Raw genomic sequence first — 27,067 nt, forward strand, 5'->3', positions numbered from 1 at the left:
CATTTTTGGGATTTGTTTGGGAAAGTCCTGTGTTTTTTTTTTCTCTGTGTGCCTAAGTTTCTCATAAGGCTGTATCATGAGGGATTTTATCCTTGTACTTACTGTAGGAGCAAACTGCCAGTTTTTGGAAGACGGGCTGTGGCATGTAGTTATGTGTAAGCTTATATTAGGCTTTGGTTGAAGAAGGATTTGGAGGTAGCAGGAGAGTTTAATCTAACTTTAAATATTGAGTTGATTAGTAGGAAAGAGGCTTGGTTCCTTACCATGTGCAGGTAGCTGACTGGTGTGCTGTAGTGTTAGTGTTCGTGACATTCAGCTACACGCAGCACGTGCCCTGCCTGGATGTGACTTTCTTCCCTGGGAAACCAGATCGCAAGGGAATCTGGTTTTGCTCACTAACGTGCAATGATGAGAGACTTCACCGGTTCTCAGCAAAGAAGTGTTTCTGGATGCCAAGCTGTGCAGGTGGCTTTTTTTCTGAGTTTGCAAGGGAGTAGTCTGAAGTAATCATTGGGGCAGACCCTGTTGGTTTGTCATGGGGCACAAACTGCACTGAGCCCTGTGCTCTGAACTCCAGCAGAGCCTTTCTGCAGCTGATTTTCTCTGTGCTGAGACATGAGCGTAGCCACGTGGAATGGAGTAAATCTGAGTTCGGGCACCAAGCTGTGCTCACCGCTTGTCTTCTGTGCCTTCTCCTCGTGTTTTCCACTCTCCCTGACCGTCCCCTTGCCGGTACCGCTCCCCTTTCACCTGCTCTTTCCACTCTCTCTCCCCTCCCAGCCCTCCGGCAGCGCTCTCCCCGCAGAGCCAGAGGAGCGGCAAGCAGCGCTCGCTCCGAGCGCATCCCGGAGAAGACACGCAGGACTCTGCAAACCGGGGCCCGGCGGCACCTGGCCCTGAAAGCCCTGGCCGGGGCCGGGGCCGGGGCGGCGCCGGCGGGGCGGGGCGGGCAGGAGGCAGCCGCCGGCCGTGCCGAGGAAGCGGCCGCGGCAGGGACGGCCCCGAGCGCTGCCGCCCGCCGGCGGAGCCAGGGCACCGGGAGCGGCGCCGGGGCACCGGGAGCGGCCCCTTCCCCGGCGGCCCGCACCATGACGGCCCCCGGTAGGTGTCGCGGCGGGGGGGTGGCAGGGCCGGGGGGTCCCGCCTGGCGCGGCCGGGACGGGAAGGGGAAGGGGAAGGGGGCTGGCGGCTGTGCCCGGGCTGCGCTCCGCCTCGCCGCGCTCCGCTCGGCTGCAGCTGGGCAGGTGCCGCAGGGCTCGGCCAAGCCCCAGGGCCCTGCCCCGGCTGGGAGCCTCCGCAGAGAGGTTTCTCACTTCGCGTTTCTTCCCAGATAGTGCTTCGTGCCCTCCCGTTGCGTGCTCCCTCTTTGGGGTACGGCTTGCTGCTCTGTGGCACGGGGCGGCAAGCAGACTGCGCTGGGTTGGTGTCAGGGAAAGGGTTTCACCTGCACACGCGGGGTTAAAAGACAAGAGCAAACTCCGGAGGGAGAGGGGTTTGACCCTTGTTGTGTAATCTCGCTGGTGCCCACTCTGCAAGTTCCCCTCTTTGCGGGGAAGCGTGTGCGTTTTATCTAAAAAAGGAAAAGCGTGCCATTCGCAGGGTGTGAAGTAACGGTGGGGTTTCACTGACGCATGTCTCCTGGTGATGTAAAATAAGCTAAACGGAGACCTCGGGAGACTTGTGGGCAAAACTACTTTTCTCCCTAAAAACAGAAGGTGATTTCAGAGAGGCTCAAAAGTAGAACGACTTCACGTTCGTGTATCGTAATGCAAATCTCACGTTCCTATCACAGAAGTTGTCTTCACCAAACTTATCTGGTTTTTCTATTTCCTCTTGTGTGCAGCAGTCTGAAGTGAAGGTTTTCCATTCCAGTCGGTTGCATGTTAATAATTACTGCCTGTGATCATTGTGACTTTGTTATGCATTCCAGCTAGGCGAAGAATGCGTTCATTTCCTCCTACATCACTTAAATACACTCACTTCAGACACCGCTATCGGAAAGGTACAGCAGGCTTCTTTGAGTGGCCTACCAGCGGATCCTGGTACCTCTTGGGAAGGTCTCTCTCATTTAAGAATTTGATTTTTAAGACACCTTGGGTTGAGTTTAATTTATACCATAAGAAATTGGTTTTGATAAGAAGTACCTCTCCCTCTGTCAAGAGTTTGGACTCTGTATATTCTTATACCTTACATGCACATGCGTGCCAAAGCAAATTGATGATGATGTAGATAACGGGCTGTGTAGCACATCTTCATTTAGTCAAAATTTGAGGCAGATTTGATTTAGCAGATGAAAATTGACTAACATGGCACTAGATAAGATCTTCTGAGTTGGATTAAAGGATTTATCTGCCATTTTTTTTTACCCATGGTTGGTCGTTGGACCACGAGAAGTCATGGTCTGTGTAGGAAGGGGATGAGCAAAGTGACATAGAAAAGCTGTGTGATGTTAGAGGCCTTGAATTTCCTTTATCAGACACAGAAATACAATGGAAAACTACTTATGATCTGTACACTGTAAAAGCTGAAACATTTTGGCTTGCACAATGAAGTAGTGGGTGGTAACAACTGGAGGGATCAGATTCAAACTTGGGAAGTGTAAAGTGGGCAAGATGTAGTCTTACCCAGAGCTGATCCACCAGCTTCCTGCGGTGTTCTCTCGCTCTTTCAGCAGTATTTAGGATCTTCCACATGGTAATCAGAATCTTTCAATATTGCCATAAACTGCTATCCCATGCTTATCCTAAGCTCAGAGATTGTCACCTCACTACTCCTAACCACAGTCTAAAGATTAATTTCTTTCTCAGAGGGACTATGAGGCTGTGATACGGTCAGTCACTTTAGGATACTTTTCTTCTCTTGCCATCAGCCTCCAGAGATTTTGACTGAAGTGATTTATTCCTTTCTACTTCAGTAGCAGTTCATAAAGTAGGGGAAGCTGTGTATCTTGCTCTTTCTCCATGCTATTTAGTCTGTCAGCCTCAGTTAGAGATCTTAGGCATTTCTGCGGTGCTAGTTCATAATCACATCAGTCTTATGCCAGTGCTGTATAACTGAGTGTGCAACTAAGCACTAACAAGGGAGTTACAGCTGGAAAGGAGTCCAAAGATTGTTTTTATCATTGCAAACTGCAACAGAACCACACCTAGATGATTTTCTATGAAATAAATAGTTAAACATGCCCTGCAATATTGTTAATATTGCTGACGTTTTGTAAGCAGAAGCAAAAATCACTTTCATACCCTAAGCTTGGGAATGCAGAAACAAGGTATTGCTAATATTCAAACAAGATAACACTTGTGTGTGAAAGATTTTTGAAACAGTTGGCTGGCACAGATCTTTCTTTGTCGTGCTAATTCATATGCTGTTCTTGAATGGAAGGCTTCCTCGTGCTTGTTTTTCCAAAATCAGCCTGCTGAGTGCATCATCAAAGCACCTGAGTTCAGGGTTAAGGATATGCCTGGTGTTCACATAGGGATTTCCTTGTGTGTACAATTGGCAGAGTTTATTTGTGCTTTATTTTTCATGCTTTGAAGTGTGCTCTGCAAGTTCTTACTGTAACTGAAGTGTCAAGAGCTGGGGGGACTCCCCCAGACATTCTGCATTCTCCATTTGTTACACTGTTCCCTGAGGACTAGACACTAGTTGGTGCTGCAAAGGGAGATATTTGATTAGACAAAAAATAGCATGATCCAGAAAAGTGAGTCTCACGTAATTTTTTTTATTTTTTTTTTTAAGGGGTATGTTGCAATTGAAAGTAAGTCAACATTTTTGTTTTCTTTGAAATGGTCCCATCTGCTGACTTAAGCTTACTTGGCTCTTCACGACCCCGTGTTTTTGCTTATGAACCAAGATAATTTCCTTGGCTCTACTAGCGGAGTCAGTAATTTTGTTTTGCAGTTCCCCTTTTAAAGACCGTTGTTCCTCAGTTTATCTGAGGCGTGAGCAAAAGGCTGTAGGACTTCAGGCAAGAGAGCTTGAGGAGATCTGGCACAGCTCTGCAGGGAACGGTGTGCCCAGAGCAGCGCTACCCAGGGGATCGCTACCTTTCCTACACACTGGGTGAAGTTTGTTGCTCCTGGGTGTAGAGGCTGCATGCTCTGGGTGATGTTATCTTGGGATATAAATGCTGGCAGGGAGCTTGCAGGGAGTCTGTCAGATCTGCATCGTCTGCATACCTACTGGAGAAGGGAGGCTTCTTGCAGTGCCTGGCAGTGCAATCAGGGTGTAAAATGACTGGCTTCCCGAGCACACCCACCCTCAGCATGGCTGCTTCCTTTTGTTGAAAGACTGCTGAGGGGGCTGTTTGCTAACAAGTGTAATTGCTAAAGCTGTGCTCTTTTTAAACATGCAGGGTAGGATTAGGTGTTCTGTTTTACAAACTGTTAAAATGCCCCAGAGGCTGCTGCTGCTGCTTCACCCAGAGCCTGGAGGTAGGTGCCTTCCAGAGAGCTTGAGGGTGGGACTTTAGGAGGCCTGGGCACACCTCAGAGAGCAGCTGTGCATCTCCCAAAAGTGTGGTGCTGGTACTGGGGGTTGTTCAATGTTCCCCCACCCCATGCCTCAGCACCTCACTTCTCCCCCTCCCTGCTCCCAGGAGCAGAGCTGGTCTCCCCATCCGACTACCACAGGTAATCAGCACAGGGCTGTAGAAGCAGAAGTCTCCGGTGGTTCTCCTTTTTTAGAATAAAACAATCGATCTCTGAATTCTATTTTTTTTTTGCTGTTTCTGTTGTCCTTGTGAGGCATTGTTTAGCCAAAAGCAATATTTTGATGATAGTGGTGTTCTTGCTGGCATGAAAGCCATCTTTTTTTTTTTATTATTTATTTTATTTTTTTTTTATTTATTTTCGGTGGTTCTGTTTTCTTAACCTAAAGGTTCCCAGACTTTGGGTCTGTTTGTCTGTTTTACGAGTTTGCTGGACCCACTTCACTGAGAATGCTTTCTCCTACAAGATTCCATGTGGGGTTTGAGAGCTGTATTCATTCAGAAACATGCAGCAATCCCGCTGAATACTGCTGAACTGCAGTGCGTATATTCTCGATAGCTAAGCCATCAGTCTTTCACTCTAAAGCCTTGCCCTTGTCCAGGTACCCATAACACTGTATTCTGAGCACAGATCCCATCTCTGTGCTGTACTTTTCAACTGCATCACTTCTGCCTGACCACAGTTTTAAGTTTGTAACTGTATGGTTTGGAGTTGTGGTGCCATAGTCGAGACGTCATTTCAGTCTTTCTTACAACTGTATTGAAGGTTCTGGGGAAGGTGCAGAAGGGAGTCTTTGGAGGCTGTTCAATTTTGATTGAATTTTAATAAGGTGACTGCAAAAATGTAATCTTCAATTTTGGTAAATTCTCTCGTTGCAGATGCTCTTCTTGGCATGCCAAATTTTAGGCATCGCCTTCTACTTTAATTAGCAAAATCTGTCTTTGTTTGCTTGCTTCTGGATGGAGATGGGCTGGAAATGTTGGCACTTTCAGTCAAACTGGAATTAGAAGGCAGTTTGCTAATGACATTTGAAATGCTCAGCATTGAAATTTGCCATGGGACCAGAGCCATAATCCTCAAATCTGAGTAAACTTCTTCACAGGTGAAGGGAAAAATTAAACTTAGACTTCAGAATTTTCTTGGGATTTATGGGGATAGCACTGCATCATGTCATATTGGTTCAATCTGCATGTGATTTTTGCAGCAAACGGGAAGAAGTTTTAAAAGTGCCTTTAATCCAGAGCACAGAAATGCAGGAGGGTGTAGTTAGCAGATACCTCTAGAGAGGCATTGAATAAGTCAACTTTGAGAATATTTCAGGCTGTTATAGCTACCGCTATTGTATTATTTCCCTCCAAGGAGAATTTTTTTTATGCCAAACAGGTCAGGAAACTTTTGTTTGGCAATTCTGGAGTTTCAATTCAAGCTTGCGAAGTGTCTGAAGCCTGAACGATAGGATTGTTGTGCTACAAGCACTGGGGCTGGCATACCCTTCAGCTGCACATCTACCTTGCAGTCGGTTCGCTTTCTGCTGCAATGAGAAAAAAAATGTCTAACACCATGGAAGCCATCGTGACTTCCTGTGAGCATTGAGACCTCATTTAAATGAAGGCCTTTCTTATTTTAGGTGCACTGCGTTCAGTGTGTGCTCCACTTGAGCGTGTAATGGTCTACAGTTGTGTTGCAGAGCATCTGTAGTTGCCTAAAATGATTCCATTTCTCACCCAAAGGTGAACTCTCCTTTTCATGCTAATTTTTTTCCTCTTCATTCTTTTCCCTATTGATATGCTTTACATCTGAAAATTTCCACGTGTGGTTTGTTTCACTTGAAACTACACAGGAAATCCCCTTCTTCAAGAAAGGTTTTTGAGAATGAAAAAACTACTTCAAATTTAGTGGGCTAAGTGTGTGTAGGAGTTCAGACACCCTTAGAGTTGCTCTGTGGCTGTGAACACCTGCTCGCTTTGGATGCATCTACTGCGCTCTAAAATAGTCTTCTGGAGCTTCTTACACGAATTGCAAAGGTAGTACTGCAGACTTTTTGCTGTAAAACTGAGGGTCGATTCGTGCTTTGTATTTAATCCTGTTCTCCATGATGGTCTGCACCTGTACAGGAACCCATGGAGGATATGATGTGCTGATTGTGTATGCAAGTGACGCCACCGAATGGTGTCAGTACCTTCAGGACCTCTTCCTCTGTACTCGGCACATCCGAAAGCATCGGATTCTGAGCTACCAGCTGGAAGGCGACTCTGCCATCTCCCACCAGGAGCTGGACCTGTTCGCCAAAAGTCGGAGCATCATCGTGTTGCTATCTGTGGAGCTGGTGCAGAGGTTTTATTTCCCTCCTGTCCTGCAAAGCCTTCAGGAAGCTTTATGGCCCCCGCACAAAGTAGTCAAGCTGTTCTGCGGCGTTACAGACTCCGATGACTATTTGACCCTTTTCGAGGACTGGTATCAGTGGCAAGAACTCACATATGACGATGAGCCTGATGCTTACCTAGAAGCTGTTAAGAAGGCTATTTCAGAAGGTACGGTAGCAACTGTGGAGCGGGGCTTTGTGATCTGGGGTTGGAAGAGGGGTACATACGATACCATTCATCCTTATTTTAAATCTGGCAATGTGTTTTTCTGAAATAGAAAACTAAAGTAAATTGCACAGCCAGTGTAAACTAGAAAGTTCTTCAATCTGTTCTTTGTGTACGTGGCCAATTGGTCCCTAATTCAGGAGAGATCACCAGTGACTCTCAGAGAACCTCTGAATTTGTGTATCATAACTGTTTTGTTTTGAATGTAAATGGAAAATTTTAAACTGAGTGTCTTTGAAATTCTGACTGTAAATATTGTGCCCGGGAGTTTATTGACTCCAATCAAGGGAAAACTAGCTTCTCCTTCAAACTTAAATGCCATACCAGAACCAAAATAAGGTTATCCAACAAGTATTCTCTAGCACTCAGTTTGAAGTCAGAGACAGCACCATTGTGGCAAAAGCTGAGTTTGTTACCTATGATGAAATGCCAGAGATAAGTTGAAGCATTGCACTGATGGCTTTAAAAATAACCCAACCAGTCTGAAACTGATCACCTCATAATATGCACGGAGGAGTTACTAGCACAGAAATATTAACACTTCGAGACTAGAGATGCCAATGCACTGAATTTTAATTGAGTCTGAAATCTTCTAAACTCCAGAGGGGTGTGTGTTTTTCCTTTCTCATAGCTTGTGTAGAAATGAAGGCAGACAGCTCCAGGGAGTCTAATGCTGGTTAAGATGTTTTTCTGATACTGCCATGTTTAGGGTTACAGTGTTCCTTGTCAGTCTTAGCAAGATTGAAGTCCTGTGACTGCATCTTGGATTAGGATTTATCTGCAGTTAGTGGCATAAATGAAATAGTGCAGTCTTTTGGTACACCTGGTGTTGTGCATACAAAGGGGCTTTATGCTGGGATAATGAGAGGAATGATAGTGATGACAAAATTATCACAATAAAAATAAATTCTGAAAGTCATGATCTTGGCCAAAACAGTCCCCCTGAAAAAACACGACTTAGGGTTTGTGCGGGAGATGACACTATAAGGTGACCAGGCCACAACAGATGTTTCCTAGTACCATTTAACAACCTGTGTAAACTAAAGTCTGCGTCCCCTTTCCAAATAACCTTCAACTGCCTTTGTTTCCTGATGGATAACCTAGGCCTCAAGCAGGCTGTCTCTCTTCCTTTTGGACTGAAAGAAGACAGAAAATAGTGCCTGAAGATTTGTACTTTATAAATAAGTAAAGCTGACCAGAGATTAAAATCACTTTTTTGACACTTTCTGGCAAAAGCCAAAGTTTTCTGCTGTTTTCCTCCAAACTTTGGCCTAGAACACAACATGAGCATTTTATTTTTTTATTTTATTTTTATATATATATATGTGCCTTTCAGAGTTAGGGAGGTTTAAACGGTATCTTCCTAGACTGAGTGTTAATCACTCGTAATTACTAGGGACTAACTATTAACAGTACAGTCAGAGCAAGAGTAAATTCTAATAGCTGAAGGATGTGTGAGCGCAAAGGGATGTAGATCCTGAAATCTATTCCCAGAGCCAGCTCTCACCAGCCTCTTCCTTTCTGGGTTATGGCATTCTGAGTGCACAAAGCACAGCACGGGGGCCGAAGACAGCCTCCTGCTTCCTGGGATGTAGGTGGACTGGGAAGCACGAGTGTCTGTGTCCTTCATGAGATAGATTGGCTGGAGTGGGAGATCTCACATAGCCAGCTGGATCCCTGTTAGTGAGAGGTTTTCACCCTTCTTGCTAGTTTGGGATGCGTTAAAATTCAAAAAGAACTTGAGGTGGAAGGAAGGGGACAGGCATTGGAATGGATCATCTATAAACTGCTCTGGATCAGCAACCACTCTATACGGAGAAGCTGTGTTTGTCAAAGGGAAGCGTGCATGATCTGACTTCTGTGCCCAGAACGTATATTTGTCTGTGGTGGTACACTGAATGCAGAGCCTTGTCACCTAGAGAGCAGCCTCCACTCTTTTTGACGTCTGATGCAGTCAATGAATTGTATTAAGCTGACCTGCTGTCTTCCTCCACTTTAACATGTGGCTCTCTACAGGTAAGCTAGCTCTTGCTCTGTATAGCTGGCTGCCCCTTGGCATGGGGGAGCTGCACCCAAGGGACCTGGGTGCTGGAGCTCCCAGCACTAGAGAGACTACCCTGGAAGGGGAGCGGAGGTGGGTCCTGCTGGCAGCACTGCCCTGTCTGAGCAGCCAAGGAAGGACTGTGTTGTGGGTCTGGCTGCCATACATCTATGGTACAACTTCTTTGGGGTAAAGCACTAAAGTCTGACTTTTCAGTTTGAAGAGTCCTTCTGCGGAGGTGATCTCTGTTGAAAGTTAGCATGTGCTGAAAAAAAGTGCTTTAGCTACATGTAAATAGTGTTTTTAAAGGGAGATTTGGATTTTTGTTGTTGTTTCTACATAACAAATAATTCAGCTTATTTTCTGTATGTGCAGAAAGGAAGGAACATACAAAGATCTTACACTGGCTTTAGTATATCTGGAAGATGTATACACAGAGTCAGAATTTCTGGACTTCTCATACTGTTACAGAAGGTCTCCCTGATACGAGCTGTCAGCTGCACGCAAGTTGGGCAATGTCAAGCAGTTTCATCATGCACGTCAGAGCAATTGCCAAGGCAAGCAGTTCCCTCTCACTGACTCTTGTAAAGGGAAAACCTACTTAAGATAGGCTGGTTTTATGGCAAAAGCATTTGGATAAATTTATGCAGTTCTGCCATGGTGAGGAAAAAGGAACTGGGTGACCTCCCCCCTCCTGTGATCCTGCAGACCAAGTTTTGTGAATGGCCTCAAATGCAAATGCTCTGATGCTTCCTCTGCAGAGAAGACAACCCCAGGTGTACATAGATCCCTTTTTGGGTGAAACTGTGAAAACTTTCTTCTTGACTGGTACAATAAAATTAGCATTTGCATTATAGTTTGGCTGTAGCCAACCCCAGCATGAGAGACATGAAGTACGGGTGTTTGTGGTAGCTGCCCTCTCCCATAGAGAAACACGGCCTGTGCTCTGCTCTCAGCGCTTCACTGTTGAGATTTTAGATGAAGGCTTTATAGGAGGTCAGTTAAGTCCATTCTCTACAGCAGGCTGAACGTTTCCCAAGAAAGACATCTCTTCCTTCCTACAGCATTTAGCAAAGAAAGTTTATGACCATGTTTGAAATAACGTGTCTCTGTGTCTTCCTCTCAAAGTGATTCTTTCCACAGGCATTCACCAGTGCTTCTAACGGCAATGTCAGCACACAGTGAAAAACCAAGACTAATGCAGAAAGGACTGAGTTCAGCTTCCTGATAGCTCAGTCCTGAGTAAGTGGACTGTATGACACAGGACACAGCGGGGACAAATACTTCTCCATAGCCTCTGCGTTGGCCCTGTTCAGGCTATGCTATTGCCTCTAGCACAGCTGTGAGGCTGTGGCTTATTTAGTGCATCATGGGAACATGCCACCCGCAGACATCACACGCTGAAAGCTGTTTTAATTTTTATTAGTTCAGTACAAAGTCAGAAATGAGGAAGCATTCATCTAGCCGTGTTGAGAACAAACCGTGTGCTGATGCTGATTCTTGCTGCCTTGTAGACAGAGCAGTTGTTACTTCAGTTTCTCAGTTGTGGCAAACTACAGAGGCCCTAAGGTTTCTGTTTGCAAGTCCTATTGTTTGTGGGGAAGTTTTTCAGGCTGTGCACTACACTAACTGTGCTAAGGACGTGAAAATGCTCAGGATGGCACTGCACAAGCTAGCTTCATTCTGGCAGGGTGTAATCACCAGCCAAGGTGCAGTGACCCGCCTGCTACTTAAACCGTTTTGTCTGGCTTGTGATACCACAGCATGCTGTACAATGCACGTGCATTGAGCACCAGATGGGAATCTGTGCCTCACAGTTGGAGTCTTTCTCTTCCTCCTGTGTGTTCAGATAACTCAACTGACATCTGTTTTTTATTACACGCATTTAGATTTATCTAGTTTATTTCAGCCCATGCCTTTGTCTTAAAATTTTTGAAATGTCCTGCTTTCTAAGTCCATGTTTCCAAAATGTTTACTTATTAATCAGTGGCTTTGAACTTTCTATGCCTAAACAAACTCTTGCAGGTAAAACCCTAGGGAAGTTAACAGCTGCCTGAGAATATTAAGGTGATATCTGGGTGTTAACAGCAGTTGTGAACCATGCTGTTAATGGACAGGTACAGCCTTGGCAGAGCTGAATTGTGGTGCAATGAGATGGATGAGAAGGAGAGATCAGTACTAGCAAACACGTTGCAAAACAGGAGGATCAGAAATGGCCGTTAGGAAGTGTGTGGTGAACATGAAGGACAGCGGGCAGCTAGAAGGAAGGTAAAAACTTTTGTTGAGGCCCCTTAGATCCAGAAGAGCTGGAATGTTGCTCCACCTAGTAAGAGGCTCATTGGGAGATGCCAGGGACCAAGGCAGTAGGCTTCGGTAACACCACAAGGAATGCGTGATACATCTGGAAGGAGATGCAAAGAAGAGAGTCTCAGGGCTGGAACCCCATCTGTGTCAGTCAGAAAAGTGGGGTGAAGGAGCTTGTGGTACTTTCAACCTGTGGTCATGTAACAGGAGCTTTTTCCGATGAGGGCTTGTTGCCCCTTCATTAGGGCTATGAAAAGCCTAATTCAGAGAAACTATTTGCCTGCCAAAGGGCGTGTGGCTTGGCATTGCAGGGAAGAGAAGGAGATGCTATAAATGGCCTAATTTATCTGTTGGGAGGGAAATGGCATAACAGAAACCACACAAACTGTTATCACTCTCGGTCCTGTACATGACAAGGAATTGAATTAACTTCCTGGCTTTCTTTTCTTGCACTGGTGAAACCATGAATGAAACTTAAGATCATATAACAGAATTGTTGAGGTTGGAAGGGACCTCTTGAGATCTTCTAGTCCAACCTCCATGTTCAAGCATAGTCAGAGCAGTTGCCCAGGACCGTGTGCAGTCAGTCAGGTTTTGAATGTTGCTGCTGCAGGAGACTACAATCTCTCTGGGCAACCTGTTCTGATGTTTGACCACCTTTACAGTGTGTGTGTGGGGAAAGTGTTTTCATGTGTTCAGGTAGTATTTCATGTGGTTTAGTCCCTCAGAGTCTGTCTCCTTCTTTTTCATTCCCTCCCGTTCACTGATAAGATCCCTCCAACCCTTTTCTCCAGTCTGGGGAGTCCTAGTTCTTGTAGCTTCTTCATGTGTGAAAGATGCTCCAGCCCGCTAATCATCTTTGTAGTCCTGTGCAGGACACAAGCTATAAAGTAACCTTGGAATAGGATACTCAGGGTTTGAGGTCTGGTTGGGCAGATGCATTAAATATTGTCAAGTGCCTCCCAACCCACGGGGTTGAAGTAGTTGTGCAGGGGAGACTGCTTTCAGCCCGACACTTCTGTGATTGCTGGATTGTTAGCTTTTGCTCATTGCTACCGTTTAGGGCTAGAGCCTTACATTCACAATAAATTTTTGAGTCATGGCAGGAACTGTTCTGCCTTCCCACTACTTCTGGTGGTCACGCCAAGTGATCTGTCTAGTGGTGACACATATTCCTACTCGTTACCTGTCTTGATTTCTGTCCAAAGGCAGCTTTTTCTGGAGTAGCTCGTTGACCAGTAGTCTCTCTGTGGAAGAGTGTCAGGGCTCATTCCTTTGATTGCTCTGACAAGCTTCATGTTAGGCCTGGATGCACTTGTGGCCTGCTTTGCCTTGTATTTATTTCATGGCAAGCACAGTGAAATCCAGTGTTAGCTGATATGTTACCCTTATACTTCAGATGTCCTGAGGAATGACAAAGCAGATACCGTAACCTAGAGGAACAGTCTGTGGCTTTTGTGGGTAAATTTGAACACCCTTTCCCTTTTTTCTCCCTCCTCTTTTATATAAGGTGTATCCCTTCAGAATATTACCTCACATTGAATACTTTTAAGGGCAACTCTTCACTAGAAACCACAAATGCCACTAGCCAGTAACAGAGCTGCATGCTTTAGCATTGGGCACCGTTGATCTCCTCTCAGGTGCCTATTACAACAGTTCACTGAATTGGGGGTGCTCTCTATTGTACAGTGGAGTCGGTAAATTATTTCTCTGACCATAGCAACTATTGTACCTGTTGTGCCATGTCTGCTTCTGGCCAGTAGTGCTTCACTCAGGACCCCTCTGTCAGCCTCACGCTGAGACTTGCAAGTAGGGCAGTAGGCAAGGGGATGCTGTAAACTAGGAAATACATCCTCACTCCCTCTTCATAGGTCCGTTCCCATTGTATGGAAACATACTTCTACAAGAAGTTGTGTCCTGTGATTTCCACTGCTTATGTAGCTTGCTTTATGTGGAGGCAGTGCAAGACCTAGTTTGTGTAGCAACTCTTTCCTGTGCTGCTTGATATGTTTCATAAGACATGGCCATTGAGCCTCGTGCCTAGGAATGCTGACTGCAGAGGGGAATCCTGGTAGGAGGAGGCATGGTAAGGTCAAGTACTTCATGAAGAAGTTTTGTGACCGCCTTAAAGGACAAATCCTAGATATAAAGCAGCCAAAAAGAGATCTGTGAGTTAATTTGACACCCTTGATCTAATACTCTATCTCTGAGGCTCCAACTTGTGAGCAGACCCCAGTTTCTGCAGATTTAACTGCAGTGTTCTTTTAAAACTCTGCTGGAGGCTCATTGCTTGTCTGTACAAGATCCTAGCATTGTATAGTCTTCAGCAGCTGATTCCCACGTCCTCACAGGGTGCCTGAGGAATTTCCAGTCCAAAGCATGCAGTAGCTGTTCTGTGCAAGATCCATTTTGGCACTTGGGAAGTTCTAGCAACTGCAAATTGGACATGGATGTGCGTGCCAATTTTGTGATCTCTGCTTGCATCTTCAGAGGCTGTTTGGATGTCTGAAGTGCTCTAAAGGAAACAAGCTGGAGTGAGGAAGGGCCAGCAGTCAATGTACATACCCTAAAGGGACAGAGATGTGAAGCTGGGGACCGCTTGCTGTTCATTTCTGGCTGTAGGTGCTCTGTGGAGGAACATGTTCTGAGTAGTCTTCACACAGAGGATTGCATCCATCATTTATTTCTGTCAGCCTGTAAGAGTGGCCTTGGAGACAGAAGGTAACACGATTGTTGTACTGCGGCCCTCACTCCCTCCCTTGAATTTTTTTTCCCCTTCGAAGGGGCAAAATTAAGAGAATACTTAAAACTGTATTTTCCTCTGTTATATTGTGTTGAAAAAGAAGATACGCTTCTCTAACCCTGCTCATTGAAGAGGAACAGGTGATGTATTAGTCAGCCCACTGAGCATAATGAGAGTCTGCTTCATTATATGGGAGCTCTGCAGCCTGGCTGGTTCTCAGCGCCTGTCAGGGAGGGGAAACTGTGACACTTGCACAGGAGTTAAGGTTGAGAGAGCATACTGTTTTTGTACCCTTCCTTGCAGATGCTAGTGTAGCTATAAATGACTGATGCTGGAAACACACATCAGAGAGCTGGTTAAAGCAAACAGAAACCTCAACTAAGCCCCCAGGAGATACTGAGAGAAATGCATAGATGTTCTTATCCATCTGTACAAAACAGGATCAGGCAGTTGAAAGAGCCTTCCGAGTTACAGGATGGATGTGTTGTTTGTCATCAAGGTGCTTCATAAACTCTCAGTTTATGCACATTAAAAGCAATACTTCATGTCCTGCCTTCCATGACAGAATGAGGTTCAAACAGTGCTAGTGTAGGTGCATACTGGCTTTCTAGATGGAAGCGAAGAAATAATAACCCAGAACTTGTCAAGTACAGAAAATGGCACGGTTAGGAAGCATCAGGATGTAATAAACTTCATACACACCACAAATGTGCCAAACCTTATTTCTCTGTAGCCTGTATTTTTAATGATCTCCCCACAGGTTGCTTCAAGGTGGTAACTAAGGCTAATTTTAAAAATCCGCCAACTTGAGCTGTGTGGCTTTAAAATGTGCTTAAAATAAGAGCTCGGTGACCATTGCTAATGGCTTCTTCCAAGTTTGAAACAGCTGAAGTTATTTCTGCAAAATCTTTGCAGAAGTTTGTGGTCAAAACAAACCTGCTTTACAGAGCAGGTCTGAAGAGATGTGTGGAGCAGACTTCGGGTTGTTTCAGAGACCTTTGTTGCGCACTTGAACATTTGTCTTGTTCCTAGGTTTGCATTTGGTAGGATTTTGATGGATTCATCATTACCACAGAAAACTTTGGACGCATTTTTCAAAAGCGACTTGAGAATACCAGTGGGTCTTGAGTTTCTCATGGGGAGGTTTCATCAGTGTTACAGGATGACCTCAGCATGGTCTGCCCCATTCCCCACCTTTGATCTGGCTAACTAGCTGGGTGATCTGGTGTGGGCTGCGCGGGTGGTATTCCAAGAGACTGTATGTAGAAAAGAGAGGGGGCAGGACTGCTCTGTCAGTAGTAGTCTGATGGAATGGTTCTCCAAGTGGCTTCAGTAGATCTAAACCCAGCCAAGCGATGTTCTCTTGGTGGGATGTTTCCAAAGCAGCTACCCAGCTCTTAGGTGGAATGTCACCTTGTTGGACTTCTACGTAGACAGTCTTTTCTGTTGTGTGTTATGCATTGTGCTTAAATTGAAGCAAGGATAATTAATCAGCAAGTTGGATTTTCATGTTTCTCACATGTGGTAGCTCAGGAACACTGACTTGAGTCTGTGACTGATGTAATGTGATTTCAGTGTCCTCAAAAATTCTCCTCCATGTGTACATTTCTTCAGTACATGTGGCCTCCTCCTGGCACAGGTGTTTGAAGCGAACCATCCCAGCCCTTCTTTCTTGAGATTTTGTCAGGTACATAGAGCCTGTTGTCTGGGTGGTCAGAACTCTGCATCTTCTTCAGAAGATGTCTCTGTCCTGTTCCCCTGCACCCCAGTTAGGTCTTTAGGTTTATGTACTTAATCCTGTAACAAATTGAACGCTAGGCTTATGAGACCCTCAGGCTAACTAAGAGCTCAAAGAATTACAATGAGTTGGCTTGCAATTTCTGAACTGTCATAGCCAGGCACACTTTTAGCTCAAGGCAGACGTGGTCAGATAAGCTATAGCAGATATATCTTGTGTGTTGTAATAATGAATGTGCATTTCACCATGAGCTGACAGGTTACTATCTTTGCAGGAGGTATGAATGAAATGTATAAAAGTTCCTCCTCGTCTTGAAGTTCAGGGGCTGGCAACTTCGCTTAACCCCCCAGTTGTCAGCTGCTCAAGCAAAGATCCTGGTCTTGTGTTTCAGTGACGCAGCCAAACACGTTCTTTTCCACTGGCTCCGCTGCGTGGGCCCCAGCCTCTGGTGAAAGTAAAGACAAGAAGGGGAAGCAGGAGTGGGGAGGAGGGCCATGATGGGTGCAATTGTATTTTAAGCTGCTATAGCTTTTTCTGTTGTGAACATCTGTCCTCCAGACAAGTGCACAGTTTATTTTTGCAGTTTGGCAAATTTTCTAAGCCAAGTTTACTGATCACTCTCTGAAGTGAGGTATACATTTGAGCCAAAACAATCTTTTCTGGTCAAGTAACAGGGGCAGTGTTTTTGCTCATGCTTTATTAGGCAATAGAAGATGACAGTTCCTCTCCACGACTCTGAAAGGTCACCTGATGTTTCTAAGAGCAGAATTTTGCACACTGTCTCCAAACAGTATTTTGAGGGGTCTATGCTGGGGCAGTGTTTTTCTGTTAGTGGGGTTGGAGGGAGACCCTTGCTGGATTCAGGCTCTGCATTCCCTGAGGCCTTGCATGTTACAGTGTAGGAGCCATTGTTATCTCAGGTCCATCCAGTGAACGAGCAGAGGAGCATTGCTGGAGCAGATGACGTGTGGTAAGCAGTTTTCCAGCTGTTGCTTCTGAGACACTGGATCCATGACAAGAATTCCAGCAGCTTGTTAATACGGTTCCCATTTCCATCTTTCACTAGTGCAGGAAGGACTTCCCACCAGGGGTTCTGGTCTGTGCCTCTGCAGGTCAGGGAATGCCAAGTGAGGTGCAGTGGTTATGTACGTGTCTGGTCACGGTTGCTTTGTTGCTGACAGTGCTTCGTCAGTCCCAGTGTCTGACATACTCATGCCCTTGTCCATCTGGACTTGGGATTTGATTGTAATGTTTGGAAAGGAGAAGCAATGGGCTTTGTGTCTGCAGTACAATGGGATCAAAGTCAGGACCATAATGTAAACACACAATTTTCTAATTAGTGTTGTATGTTGGTGAATAATTAAAAACTGAACCTACTCCAAACAGCCAACTGGAAGTTACTGCTGACATTTGTCCCTAAACTGGAATAATCCCACAGAAGATGCCTTTGATCCTGTGGGTTATCTTCCTGTTCTCTGCTGATTCTCAGTGTGCTTGAGGTTTTTATTTTATTACTCTTTTCTAGTCTGGTATTTTTTCTCTTGCTCTCTTTTCTGTGTCCTTTCCACTTACCTGGCTTTTCAGACTTTCCATTCTTAACCTTACTGTTCTCAGAACAATGCAACCGTGGTATGGCATTTACTGGTCGCTTTCTCATCCCTACCTTCCAGCATTTACTGGAGTGACATGGAATTGCCCTTGGCATTCTTTTGGTGACTCAACTTTCTCCAAATACTTGTTCATTTCAAAGAAGAAATTTTTAAAAGTAACCTGGGAGCAGCATTTGGGAAGACCGAGACAGGAAAAGTGAACAGATTAATTCACTTGGGTTAAACATTAATGAAGGTCATGAAAGGCTCTTGCACTCTGTTGCAAAGAGATTTGCTCTTTCAGTTTCATGTTTTGTAGTTTTAAAATATAATAAAGGAAAAGTGCTCCTTGAAGTTAGAATGAGATGTGATTCATAGAGGAACTGTGGAGTAATGTGTGTTCTCAAGTGTTAAGGGTGTATATTGTCTTAGGAGGTTACAAGAGTAAACACAACTGTACTTACTGGCTTCTCAGTTTGCTAAAGCACCGGTCCTGTCAGCAGGGCTCTGATAAACCTGGTCATGTTCTTAGTACGAAACCAACTTTCCTAAGAGATGGGCATGTGTGGGTATGCACAGTTGCTTAAGCAAATCTTGGCATAGTAAAATACGCTTTGTTTCCTTGATGGGGGGGGTTGGAACTATAATCCCAAATAAAATGTGACCGCTTCCTTTGTAGAACTGAGAATCTGGTTTCAGTTGCTGTGCTTGTAGATTTAAACAACAAGCTGCTTGGGGTGGTGTTTGGAGAAAAGGGGGAGATGTTCCATACGTAATTTATTATGTAGAGGCAGTTTTACAAAGTCTTATTTCCTGTGTTGATTTTTTGTCCTTGCCTGCTGCTTTTCCACATGCTTCCCTTCACTCTGTTGAGAAGGGAAATGTTGCTACAGTATAACCCAGTGTGGGGGATTATCACAAAATATTGCCTGAATGTGTTTCTTTTGAGGAAAGCAGGGACCTTGAGGATAGCATGATGCAAGATAACTTTCCCTGCTCCTCCAACTTGTTTATCAGGACTTTGCCTGCTTCTTGCAAATGCAGCTGGCGTTACTTGGAGTCTTAATGTCCTTCTTCATGTTTGGAAGAGGAAGCTGACCAGCTGTAAGTCTTGGATGACAGCAGAAGCTCTCTGAAGGTCCTCCATCTTGCTCTAGGTATACCAAGGTGAAAGTCTGAGGTCTTGTGAAAACTAGTCTCCTCTGCTGGAGAGCTGGTTGACAGGCAGGTGCTGGCGAGGGGGTAGTCTACACATGCAGAACCTGTAAGGGCAAGTAGTTGCTCGGTCATGCCATTTGCCTTCGTATCTGGATGGCAAAGCGGCTAGGGCAGACTGCTGACTGCATCCAAGCGCTCACATGTCCTGCGGTGTCAGGGCTGACTTCTGAGAAACCACAGCTGTCAGCTCCACGCAGGCAGGCGCAGTTTGGCCAGGAGGAAGTGGATGGCAGAGCAAGCTCCGTGCTCTGTACAGCAAGATATCAAAATAACTGGCTGCTTCATCCTGGTTTCTAGAGCTGCTAAAAGGCTCGTGAAGCATGTGGCCATGTCTGTGTTTCCCAGGGGTGAGTTCCAGCAGGGAAGCTGTGTGAGGAGCCGGGCAGGTTGGACAGAAGGGGCTGCGTGGGCTGCGCTCTGCAGCTGAGCCACTGATGTTTCCTGGTGGGGAGCACACTCTTCGAAGGGAAATGTGGTTGGGTTTCTTGGACCGCATTTCCTCCTCTAGCTGCTATTCTCATGAGTATTACAGAGACTGTCAGGCGTGGCCTGAGGTAGCCTTCTTGTAAAGGGGAATAGAAAGGGCTTCCAGTGAAGGCAGAGCCTTTTATAACCACGAGCTGTTGACCTACAGCAGCTGCTCATGGAGAAGCTCAATTCAGGTATTCTCATAACTTTCTAATGTGTCTGATCTCAGTGATGGCCTGTCTAACCTGGCTGCAGTTACAGTGGTATAATTGCTGAATCTTTATATGCAAATGGATTGTCATTAGCCAAATATCTTAGTGAGTAGGAGGCCTGATCTAACAGCATGTCGCTTCAGAGCACAGATATTACTGAATGTAATGGGACAGTTTTCTTGCATGTTCATAAGATGGGGTGTGAATGGAACTTGCAAGATGACCATAGAATCACTTCACTGCTTATTGGGGAAGTTGGTGACTTACAATTTCAGAATTTTCTGAATGAAGAAAACAGATGAATAATTCATACCCGAAACCCCGGAGCCTCTTCCGTCAGCTGTTAATCCAATTACTGATTAACAGTGCTTTTTCCCATATTACCTAATAGCTCTGTTATTACGTATGACCTCCAGGCACTCGACTCTGTTACAGGAAAGCAGAAGTGCAAGATGGGATCTAGCAATGCCGGAACTTCTTTAACAGCTGAAGTGCAGACTCCTGTAGTTGTCCTGCTAATTATTTACCAGTGTTAAATAATGTCAGTAAAGCAGAGACCTGGAGGCTTGCTCTCTCTTATGCATGCTTACTTTAGATGTTGCAGCTGAGATCCACAGCTGTAGGTTTTCTTTCCTCTGAAACGGACCATATGTTGGGCAAGCAAGGAACCGATGGCTCCATATTAAGGAGTGGGGGATGATGCGCGTAGGGTAAGGATCCTGGCAAGTGTCAGCTTGTGCTTATGGTTCAGAAATATTAACATGTTCTTATAGTCTGGTCACTGCTGGTTCTGTTATCTGTGATGAGCTTAGTCTTTCTGATTTAGTCATATTGGAAATAACCAAGAGATTAGAGACTCAATTCTAGTAATGGTTGCCTCTTCTCCTCCTAAAGGAATATGCTGCCTTGCTCTGCATATGCCAAACAGCTTGAGTGATCGCAGTCATGCAAGGGAAGGATGTGGGACTACTGCTTTAATTTCCTCCTGTGCAACTGGGCAGCCTGGCTCTCCCAGATGGGAGCAGCCTACCTTTTCCCAGGACAAGGGTTCCTAAAACTGAAGTCTGGCTTTTGCAGCTGGTAGCTTTGTACGGTGTCAATTAATATATCAAGTTAAGGAATTTAAAACCTCAGACCATTTTCTGTAATACTTATTGATACAGCCCGAAATTCCATAAGACCTTCAGTACATAGCAGTTTGTCAAAGTAGTTTCTTCTTGGTCAAATCTGCAAATTTGCTGCAAATCTACGTGCTTATTGACATATACTGTTCTAGGTTTAAGAAATACTGATATTGGTAGTGATGCCTTACTTGAACTTTAGAGCTGCAGATTTTTGGCTCTGCTCTTTCTACAGCAAATATTAAAGCAGCATTGTGGTTATACTTGCTATGTAGAATGATTCACAAGCTTAAAGTTAAGTGTGTGTGTGACTCCGTGACCAAACCTTCAGCTGAATAATTTGCTAAACTTTTGTGACTTGAAACTAGTCAATTGAAAGCACAGTCACATCTGTGTAATTCATAAAATCTTGTTCAAACATATAGAAAATACTTTAAAATAAAAACTAAAAAAAAGTGTGACAATTTCAAATATCCTAAGTTTCAATCTTTAGTTATTATAATAAGGAAGAAGTCTAGACTTAAATTTCTGACTGACTCTTGTTCACTGTTTGAGACTAGCAGGACCTGACATCCTAACAGAAGCCTGCTTTAATAAATTTTTGGCGGTCTTCATTTTTGGAAAATATGTGCTTGGAGGTTTGGGGGCGGGGAGGGTGGGAGTGGGGTAAAACCTGGACTGCTGGCAACTTCTGTGAGATGCCACAGGATAGACATTGCAGATGCTCTCAAGTGTTTCTCATCAGGACTGAGCATTTTAAATAGAAATGTCTTAATAACGTAAAAACGGCCAGTCTAAATCTGAGAAGTTGTCTAGTAAATAATTTGTATTGCTCTTTACAGATGTTTTTTATGGTAAGTAGTAAATAAAATAAAAACTTCCAAAATACTGTCTTAAATATTTCATTGCTCCTCAGTTTTCCAAAATTTGAATGGAAATTTTTGTCTGTTGGAGATAGTCTTAAGAATTCATGCTAGTCTTCTGACAGAAGTAAGTCAGTGACTTTCACCCCATGTTTTGGAAAATGAGGAAGAAAAGGTGTGAATTGAGGTAGAAACCAGATTAAAAAAAACTTTCTACTAACTAAATGCAAATGTGTCTATTTCCTTTCTGCAGCTGGGGAAAGTATTTCCTGGCAGGGTAGGATAACTCTCATCTATGTTACTTTTTGCTATCCTTTTTGTGTGCAAGTGCAAGCGACCTCATCGCTCTCTACAGTTACCTGAAAGGAGGCTGTAGAGAGGTGGGGGTTGGTCTATTCTCCCACGTGCCTGGTGACAGGACGAGGGGGAATGGGCTAAAGTTGCGACAGGGGAGTTTCAGGTTGGATGTTAGGAAGTACTTCTTTACCGAAAGGGTTATTAAGCATTGGAACGGGCTGCCCAGGGAGGTGGTGGAGTCACTATCCCTGGAGGTCTTTAAAAGACGTTTAGATGTAGAGCTTAGGGACATGGTTTAGTGGAGTACTTAGTGTTAGGTCGGAGGTTGGACTCGATGATCTTGAGGTCTCTTCCAACCTAGAAAAATCTGTGAATCTGTGAATCTGTGTTTGCTCTTCCATCAATAAAACATTTATGGCGTTACTGTGAATCAGGAAGGAGAGCATTGTTTTGTACGTGCAGATTGTAGGGTTACATGTGTTTACTTCTCTTGGGCCTGTTTGGGTAGAATACTGTGATTCTTTCACACAAAGGCTCTGGTATGTTTCAAGTCGACTTTTGTATAGTTACAGGAGCTGACACTTCTTGCTTGCGTAGTAGGATCCCTTCAGACTATTGCCTCGTGTTGTATTTTATCAACGTAATAGTAAACTTAAGAGCCAGAGTAAGCAGCGCAAGCAGGGTCCAGAAAACTAAAGATACTGCTGAAATAGAAGAAAAGTAGATCTTCATTTACTTTAGGAGAGGAGGACTTTAAAGGTTGTTGCCCATTCTGCAGTGCACTCAGTGCAGCTGGAATCAGATGAGTCCATTTACACCAGACATTAAGATACTTATTTTCCTATCTAATGTGAGAAAGGGAGTACCCATCTCAGCAGGGAGTGGCTTTGTTGTTTGTTTTGTAAGCATGTTTAGTGCTACTCCAGCACTTTTGTGTCTTTCTGAATGTTCCCCAGCAGTCCCCTTAAGGGAATAAATGAGGAAACTCTGTAGTTTCCCCTTTCTTCAACTAGATCCCCATTTCTAAACATTAATTTGAGAAGTGTAGCAAGTTCCACCGACCTCTTTGGTTCTTTCATAGGATTGATGTATCCATGTCCATGCATGTTCAGCAAATGGAAACGATGTAATAGGACTCCATATGCTTTATTTTAGACTCGGGTTGTGACTCTGTGACTGACACAGAAACAGAAGACGAGAAGAACCCAGTTTACTCCTGCAGACTTGCCATGAATGAAGAGCATGGATCATCCAAGAGCACTGCGGACCATCTGGTGGTGCAGCCTGACCGCATACGCTGTGGGGTACTGTATGGCCACTCTGTGGGCTGTGTTCTTGTTGTGTGCTGTTGCAACACATTACACTACTCTGTAATGGGCGGCTTTACAGGCCTGGAAAGTAGTCCATAATTTTTTTCTGTCCCCTTCCTGCTCAGGCTCCTGTCCTCAGTGTCTCAGTTTTAAGAGCTCAGTTCCCTAGGCCCAGAAATAGGTTGGTAATACGCAGTGTCTGCTATCATCTAGGCTGCAATGTCCCTTACTGATGGATAGTCTCACTAATATAGCTGCTTGTCTTGTGTGTTATGAGGCACGTTCACACTCTTGACTCCCCATTTTCCATTCTGGTGAGATTTAGGGGTGCCAAGTGGAGTAAGGTGATGGTAATGAGAACTTCAGAGCCCAGATGCAATCTAGTATGGCAGTTCTGGTGCACGTCTTGCAAGTGACTCCAAAGCACTGGGATCATGGCTTCCTGTCTGAAAAATTGCATTTCTTAGCCTAGCGTTCTGTCAGGTGGAAAAAAACTAATACCATGCACCAGGAGAGAAGTGTATGGCACCACTGTCTCTACCTCCTCTGCAATGTACTTTTCAGTCAGTGTGGCTGGGCTTTCATTGCATAGTTTTGAGATGTGAGGCACTAGTGTAGGAGGGTCTGGTTGTCAGAGGAAACTTCATCTAACAGTTTAGAAAAACTTCGCTGCAGCGTGACTGCTGCTTTACATTATTTCCTCCTCTGCCCCCCTACCAGGGGCGGACTCATGCTTCAGTGCACTGAAATGAAGCACTGTTTTATTTTTTTCTTTTGTCCATATCAGTTTTGCCAACTCTTGGGAGCTTTGTGCTTTTTCTAAAAGCACCAGTTAAGGCAATGTAATTTGGGGATCCTCTGCTTTTACTTAGAACCTGACCTTCGTGCTGTACAGAGAAACATGAAAAAATTAAACATAATAGCTCAAATTTGGTAGAAACAGTCTGTCTCCTGTGTTTGGAAAGGAACTCAAATGCTGTTGACCACACCTTGAAGTGAGAGCAGAAGTAAACAGGCAGGGAAAGAGGAGGGGGAGTAACAAGTTTGCAAATGGCTATTAGAACCTCATTTCTGCCTTGGCAGGAGCTCAGTGTGTGAAAGTGAAACAGCACGTCCTGTACTCAGGTAGATGGATTGATTTTGTAGTGTGTGTACCTTGCAGTGTGCTGTGTTTGAGGTACATCTGAGCCTGCAGCGAGAGTCGTGGATGTTCAGTGCTGGATTATTCAGTAGTCTATGAATATGTGCCTCGGACTTTAGGCATAATCTGCTCTTGACCTGGAATAGCATTCTCTTGGGGGAGAGGGAAGGCTGAAAGGAAGGAATGGTCATTTTAGGAAGTATCCTTAGTGAAACAGTTTGTTCCCTCTGTGGTGTGTGTGGCTTGTGACTTGTTCACAGCAAGGGTGGTTTGGGAAGTCAGCAGGCTGTTGGAATGCTTTAAACTTTTACACAGTTGTTGACTTAACACAGAGAAAACTGTATCTGGAATTTTTGGTATCAGCTTTACTTGCTTGTTCACGGGAATAGTGCTGTCCCCTTGTATTTACTGGGCATCTATTAGTGAATTCACTGCATGTGACTTGGCTGCTGTGACTTGACTTCCAAGACTTGGCTGAATATTTTTACTTCCTTGATGGAGGAATTTAGTGGAGGACTTGTTAGTGTTAGGTCAGAGGTTGGACTAGGGGATCTTGGATGTCTCTTCCAACCTAGATGATTTTGTGATTCTGTGAATTTCTCTAGTGCGGGTGACTGGTGGCAGTGGTAGCAACAGACATGCCCCATCCCTGGAATTGTTCAAGGCTGGGTTGGATGGGGCTTTGGGCAACTTGATCTAGTGGGAGGTGTCCCTGCCCATGGCAGGGGTCTGCATGTGTGTGTGTGGAACTAGATGATCTTTAAGATGATCTTTCCAACACGAATTATTCTATGATATTAATAAAATCTACTTTGCAATGATGTTGAGGTAGGTAAAACTCCTTTGCTGTGGCTTGTCTGTGTTTTGAGTTGAAGATAAATACCTTAACTGCATCATGGTAAGGAGCAGCTAGGAACGAAGTCAAGAACTTATTATATGAGAGTTGCGGAAGGTGACTTTACTCCATCTTGAATCATTTAAGTTTTCTGTTGCTGCTGGGCTGCTTGCATTGGCCCAGGTAGGGATCGTTATGTTCAGCATAAGTTTGTGGACAAGAAAGTCTCTTCAGGTTTCTCTCAGGTTAGTTATTGTAGCATCTAGCATAGCCATGTAAGTGGCCACAAGTCAGGCCTTTGGTGGTCTTTGAAAACCTGACTGGATGACAGCTGAGCAGTACGACATTTGCAGTATGAAGGGCTGCCACAAAGTATGACCCAGGAGATATCCTAGTTTTCAGAACTGAGAATCTGGTCCAGAAATTCACTTTCATAATTCACAAAAGTAGATGCTAGACAAGTCTTAGGCCAAATGAAAGACTTCAGCTATCTCATACATTTCATTACATGTAATGTAATAACTAAACTGTTAAACGCAGGGCCGGTGAAAATTTTGCAGACCTGAAATTCTTGCCTTTTAAGCAAAGCTCTGGCTAAAGACCCATGCTACACAGGTAGATAAAATAAAATATAATTGGATAAGGTTGTTGCATCTCCAGAGTATGTTACTTTTAAGTTTCTTCCTTTGTGTCTGTTCAAAATGGGGCTGTGCTGCTTGAGGGAAGAGGCTGCTGTGGTTGAAACTAAATCAGATTATAAATATAACATCACAGAGTTTTTATCAGCTTAATGTCTGTATTTGTGCTGGTGCAAGCTGTAACAGAAGCCACCTACCTAGTAACTTAGTGACTGGAAGATGTTACTGAAAATCATTCAAGACTGTGGAAATGACAGATGTTAACTTGTTAGTCGCAGTAACAACAAAATCCCTGGAAAAGGGGCTTAAAATAAGTGTTCTTATGTAGTTTCACAATATATTCTAATGCCTTTCTCTCTTAGGTGCAGACCACTGTTTATATTATCATGAAGTGTAGACTAGATGGCAAAGTGAAAACTGAAGTGGAATTCTCTCCAGAGAATGCATCGTCTGTGTGTGTGCTGGCTGAGATGGAGAATGAGTACACAATCTCCGTGGAAGCTCCAAGTAAGCTGGGCTGAGATTTGAATTCCCACCTCCCCACCTCTCATTGTTTCCTTTCTATCCCACCCTACCTGTCCTGAAAAGTGTCAGGGGTGTAAGGGTGAAGGGTGCAATGTGGGAAACACTGAGACCAGGAAATCTTGAATTTGCATTCTCATCTGTGATACTTTGGTGGTGTAGAAATGAGGAGACTGCTGCTCAGGATCTCTTTTCCCTGCAGCGGTGGTGGGGTTGCAAAGTGGAAAAAACTTAGTTCTGAGGAAAAATTACAGCTTGTAAAGCACTTTGAACTTAATTATATGTTAGTATTACCAGTATGTTAGTATTGGCAGGCATGAAGAGAAGATAAGTGCTGGTAAATAACTGCATGATTATAACAGTACATGTTTAATGGGTGATGATCTCTGTGTGATTAGAGTTGAAGCTGTTTATCCTAGCTTGTCTTTTAATTCAGATGTGTTCTGTCATTCTAGATATTTACACTTAAAGCTTAAGTTGTCTAAACTTTTCGTTCAGTAAACTTTAGGGGCAAGATTTCTGATCTTTTTAGTGATAGTAGTTTCCCAGGATTATTTTATTTAACCTACTGTGGTCTGTGTTCTTGAAGAGTCAATGTATTAGGTCTAGGAATAGATGCTAACAGCCATTATAGCAACTCTGAAGAAGTCAATCAAGTGGATGGGTTTAAGGAGGACTACCTCAACCACATACAAATGTTCAGTTTATTCTGTCCTAAATCAAGGCTTCTGATTTAAACACTAACCTGGAAACTAACATGCACTTTGGATTATAAGCCTGACTTTCGCATTGATATAGTGTACATATATTTTAGCTCTGCAGTTTCTAACAAATACATTTTGAGTTCCTTTCAGGTGTGACAGTAACCATTTCATTGTTTGTTTAGTTGTTACAGCCAGGCATATAGACAGGGAAAGATTAATTTCAGTGGGATTCAAAATACGTGTGC

At 44.3% G+C, this 27,067-nt stretch overlaps 1 protein-coding gene across 6 annotated transcripts in view; it reads left to right on the forward strand.

Annotated features, from left to right (window-relative positions):
• Window positions 1-27,067, forward strand: part of PIK3AP1 (phosphoinositide-3-kinase adaptor protein 1) — a 57,444-nt gene that overhangs the window by 2,765 nt on the left and 27,612 nt on the right. Inside the window, exons 1-4 of one of the 6 annotated variants that reach the window (XM_048069018.2) lie at window positions 947-1,101; window positions 6,605-7,021; window positions 22,828-22,976; window positions 25,959-26,103. In XM_048069018.2, coding sequence (XP_047924975.1) covers window positions 1,089-1,101; window positions 6,605-7,021; window positions 22,828-22,976; window positions 25,959-26,103 — 724 coding nt within the window. In that variant the 5' untranslated portion in view covers window positions 947-1,088. Of the gene's footprint in view, window positions 1-946; window positions 1,102-3,922; window positions 4,434-6,604; window positions 7,022-9,520; window positions 9,677-19,273; window positions 19,374-19,891; window positions 20,102-22,827; window positions 22,977-25,958; window positions 26,104-27,067 lie in introns of those variants that run through there. The other 5 variants (XM_013171254.3, XM_013171265.3, XM_048069019.2 and 2 more) reach the window with 5 other exon arrangements.

This window comes from Anser cygnoides, chromosome 7, assembly GCF_040182565.1.
Source record: "Anser cygnoides isolate HZ-2024a breed goose chromosome 7, Taihu_goose_T2T_genome, whole genome shotgun sequence".
NCBI lineage: Eukaryota > Metazoa > Chordata > Aves > Anseriformes > Anatidae > Anser > Anser cygnoides.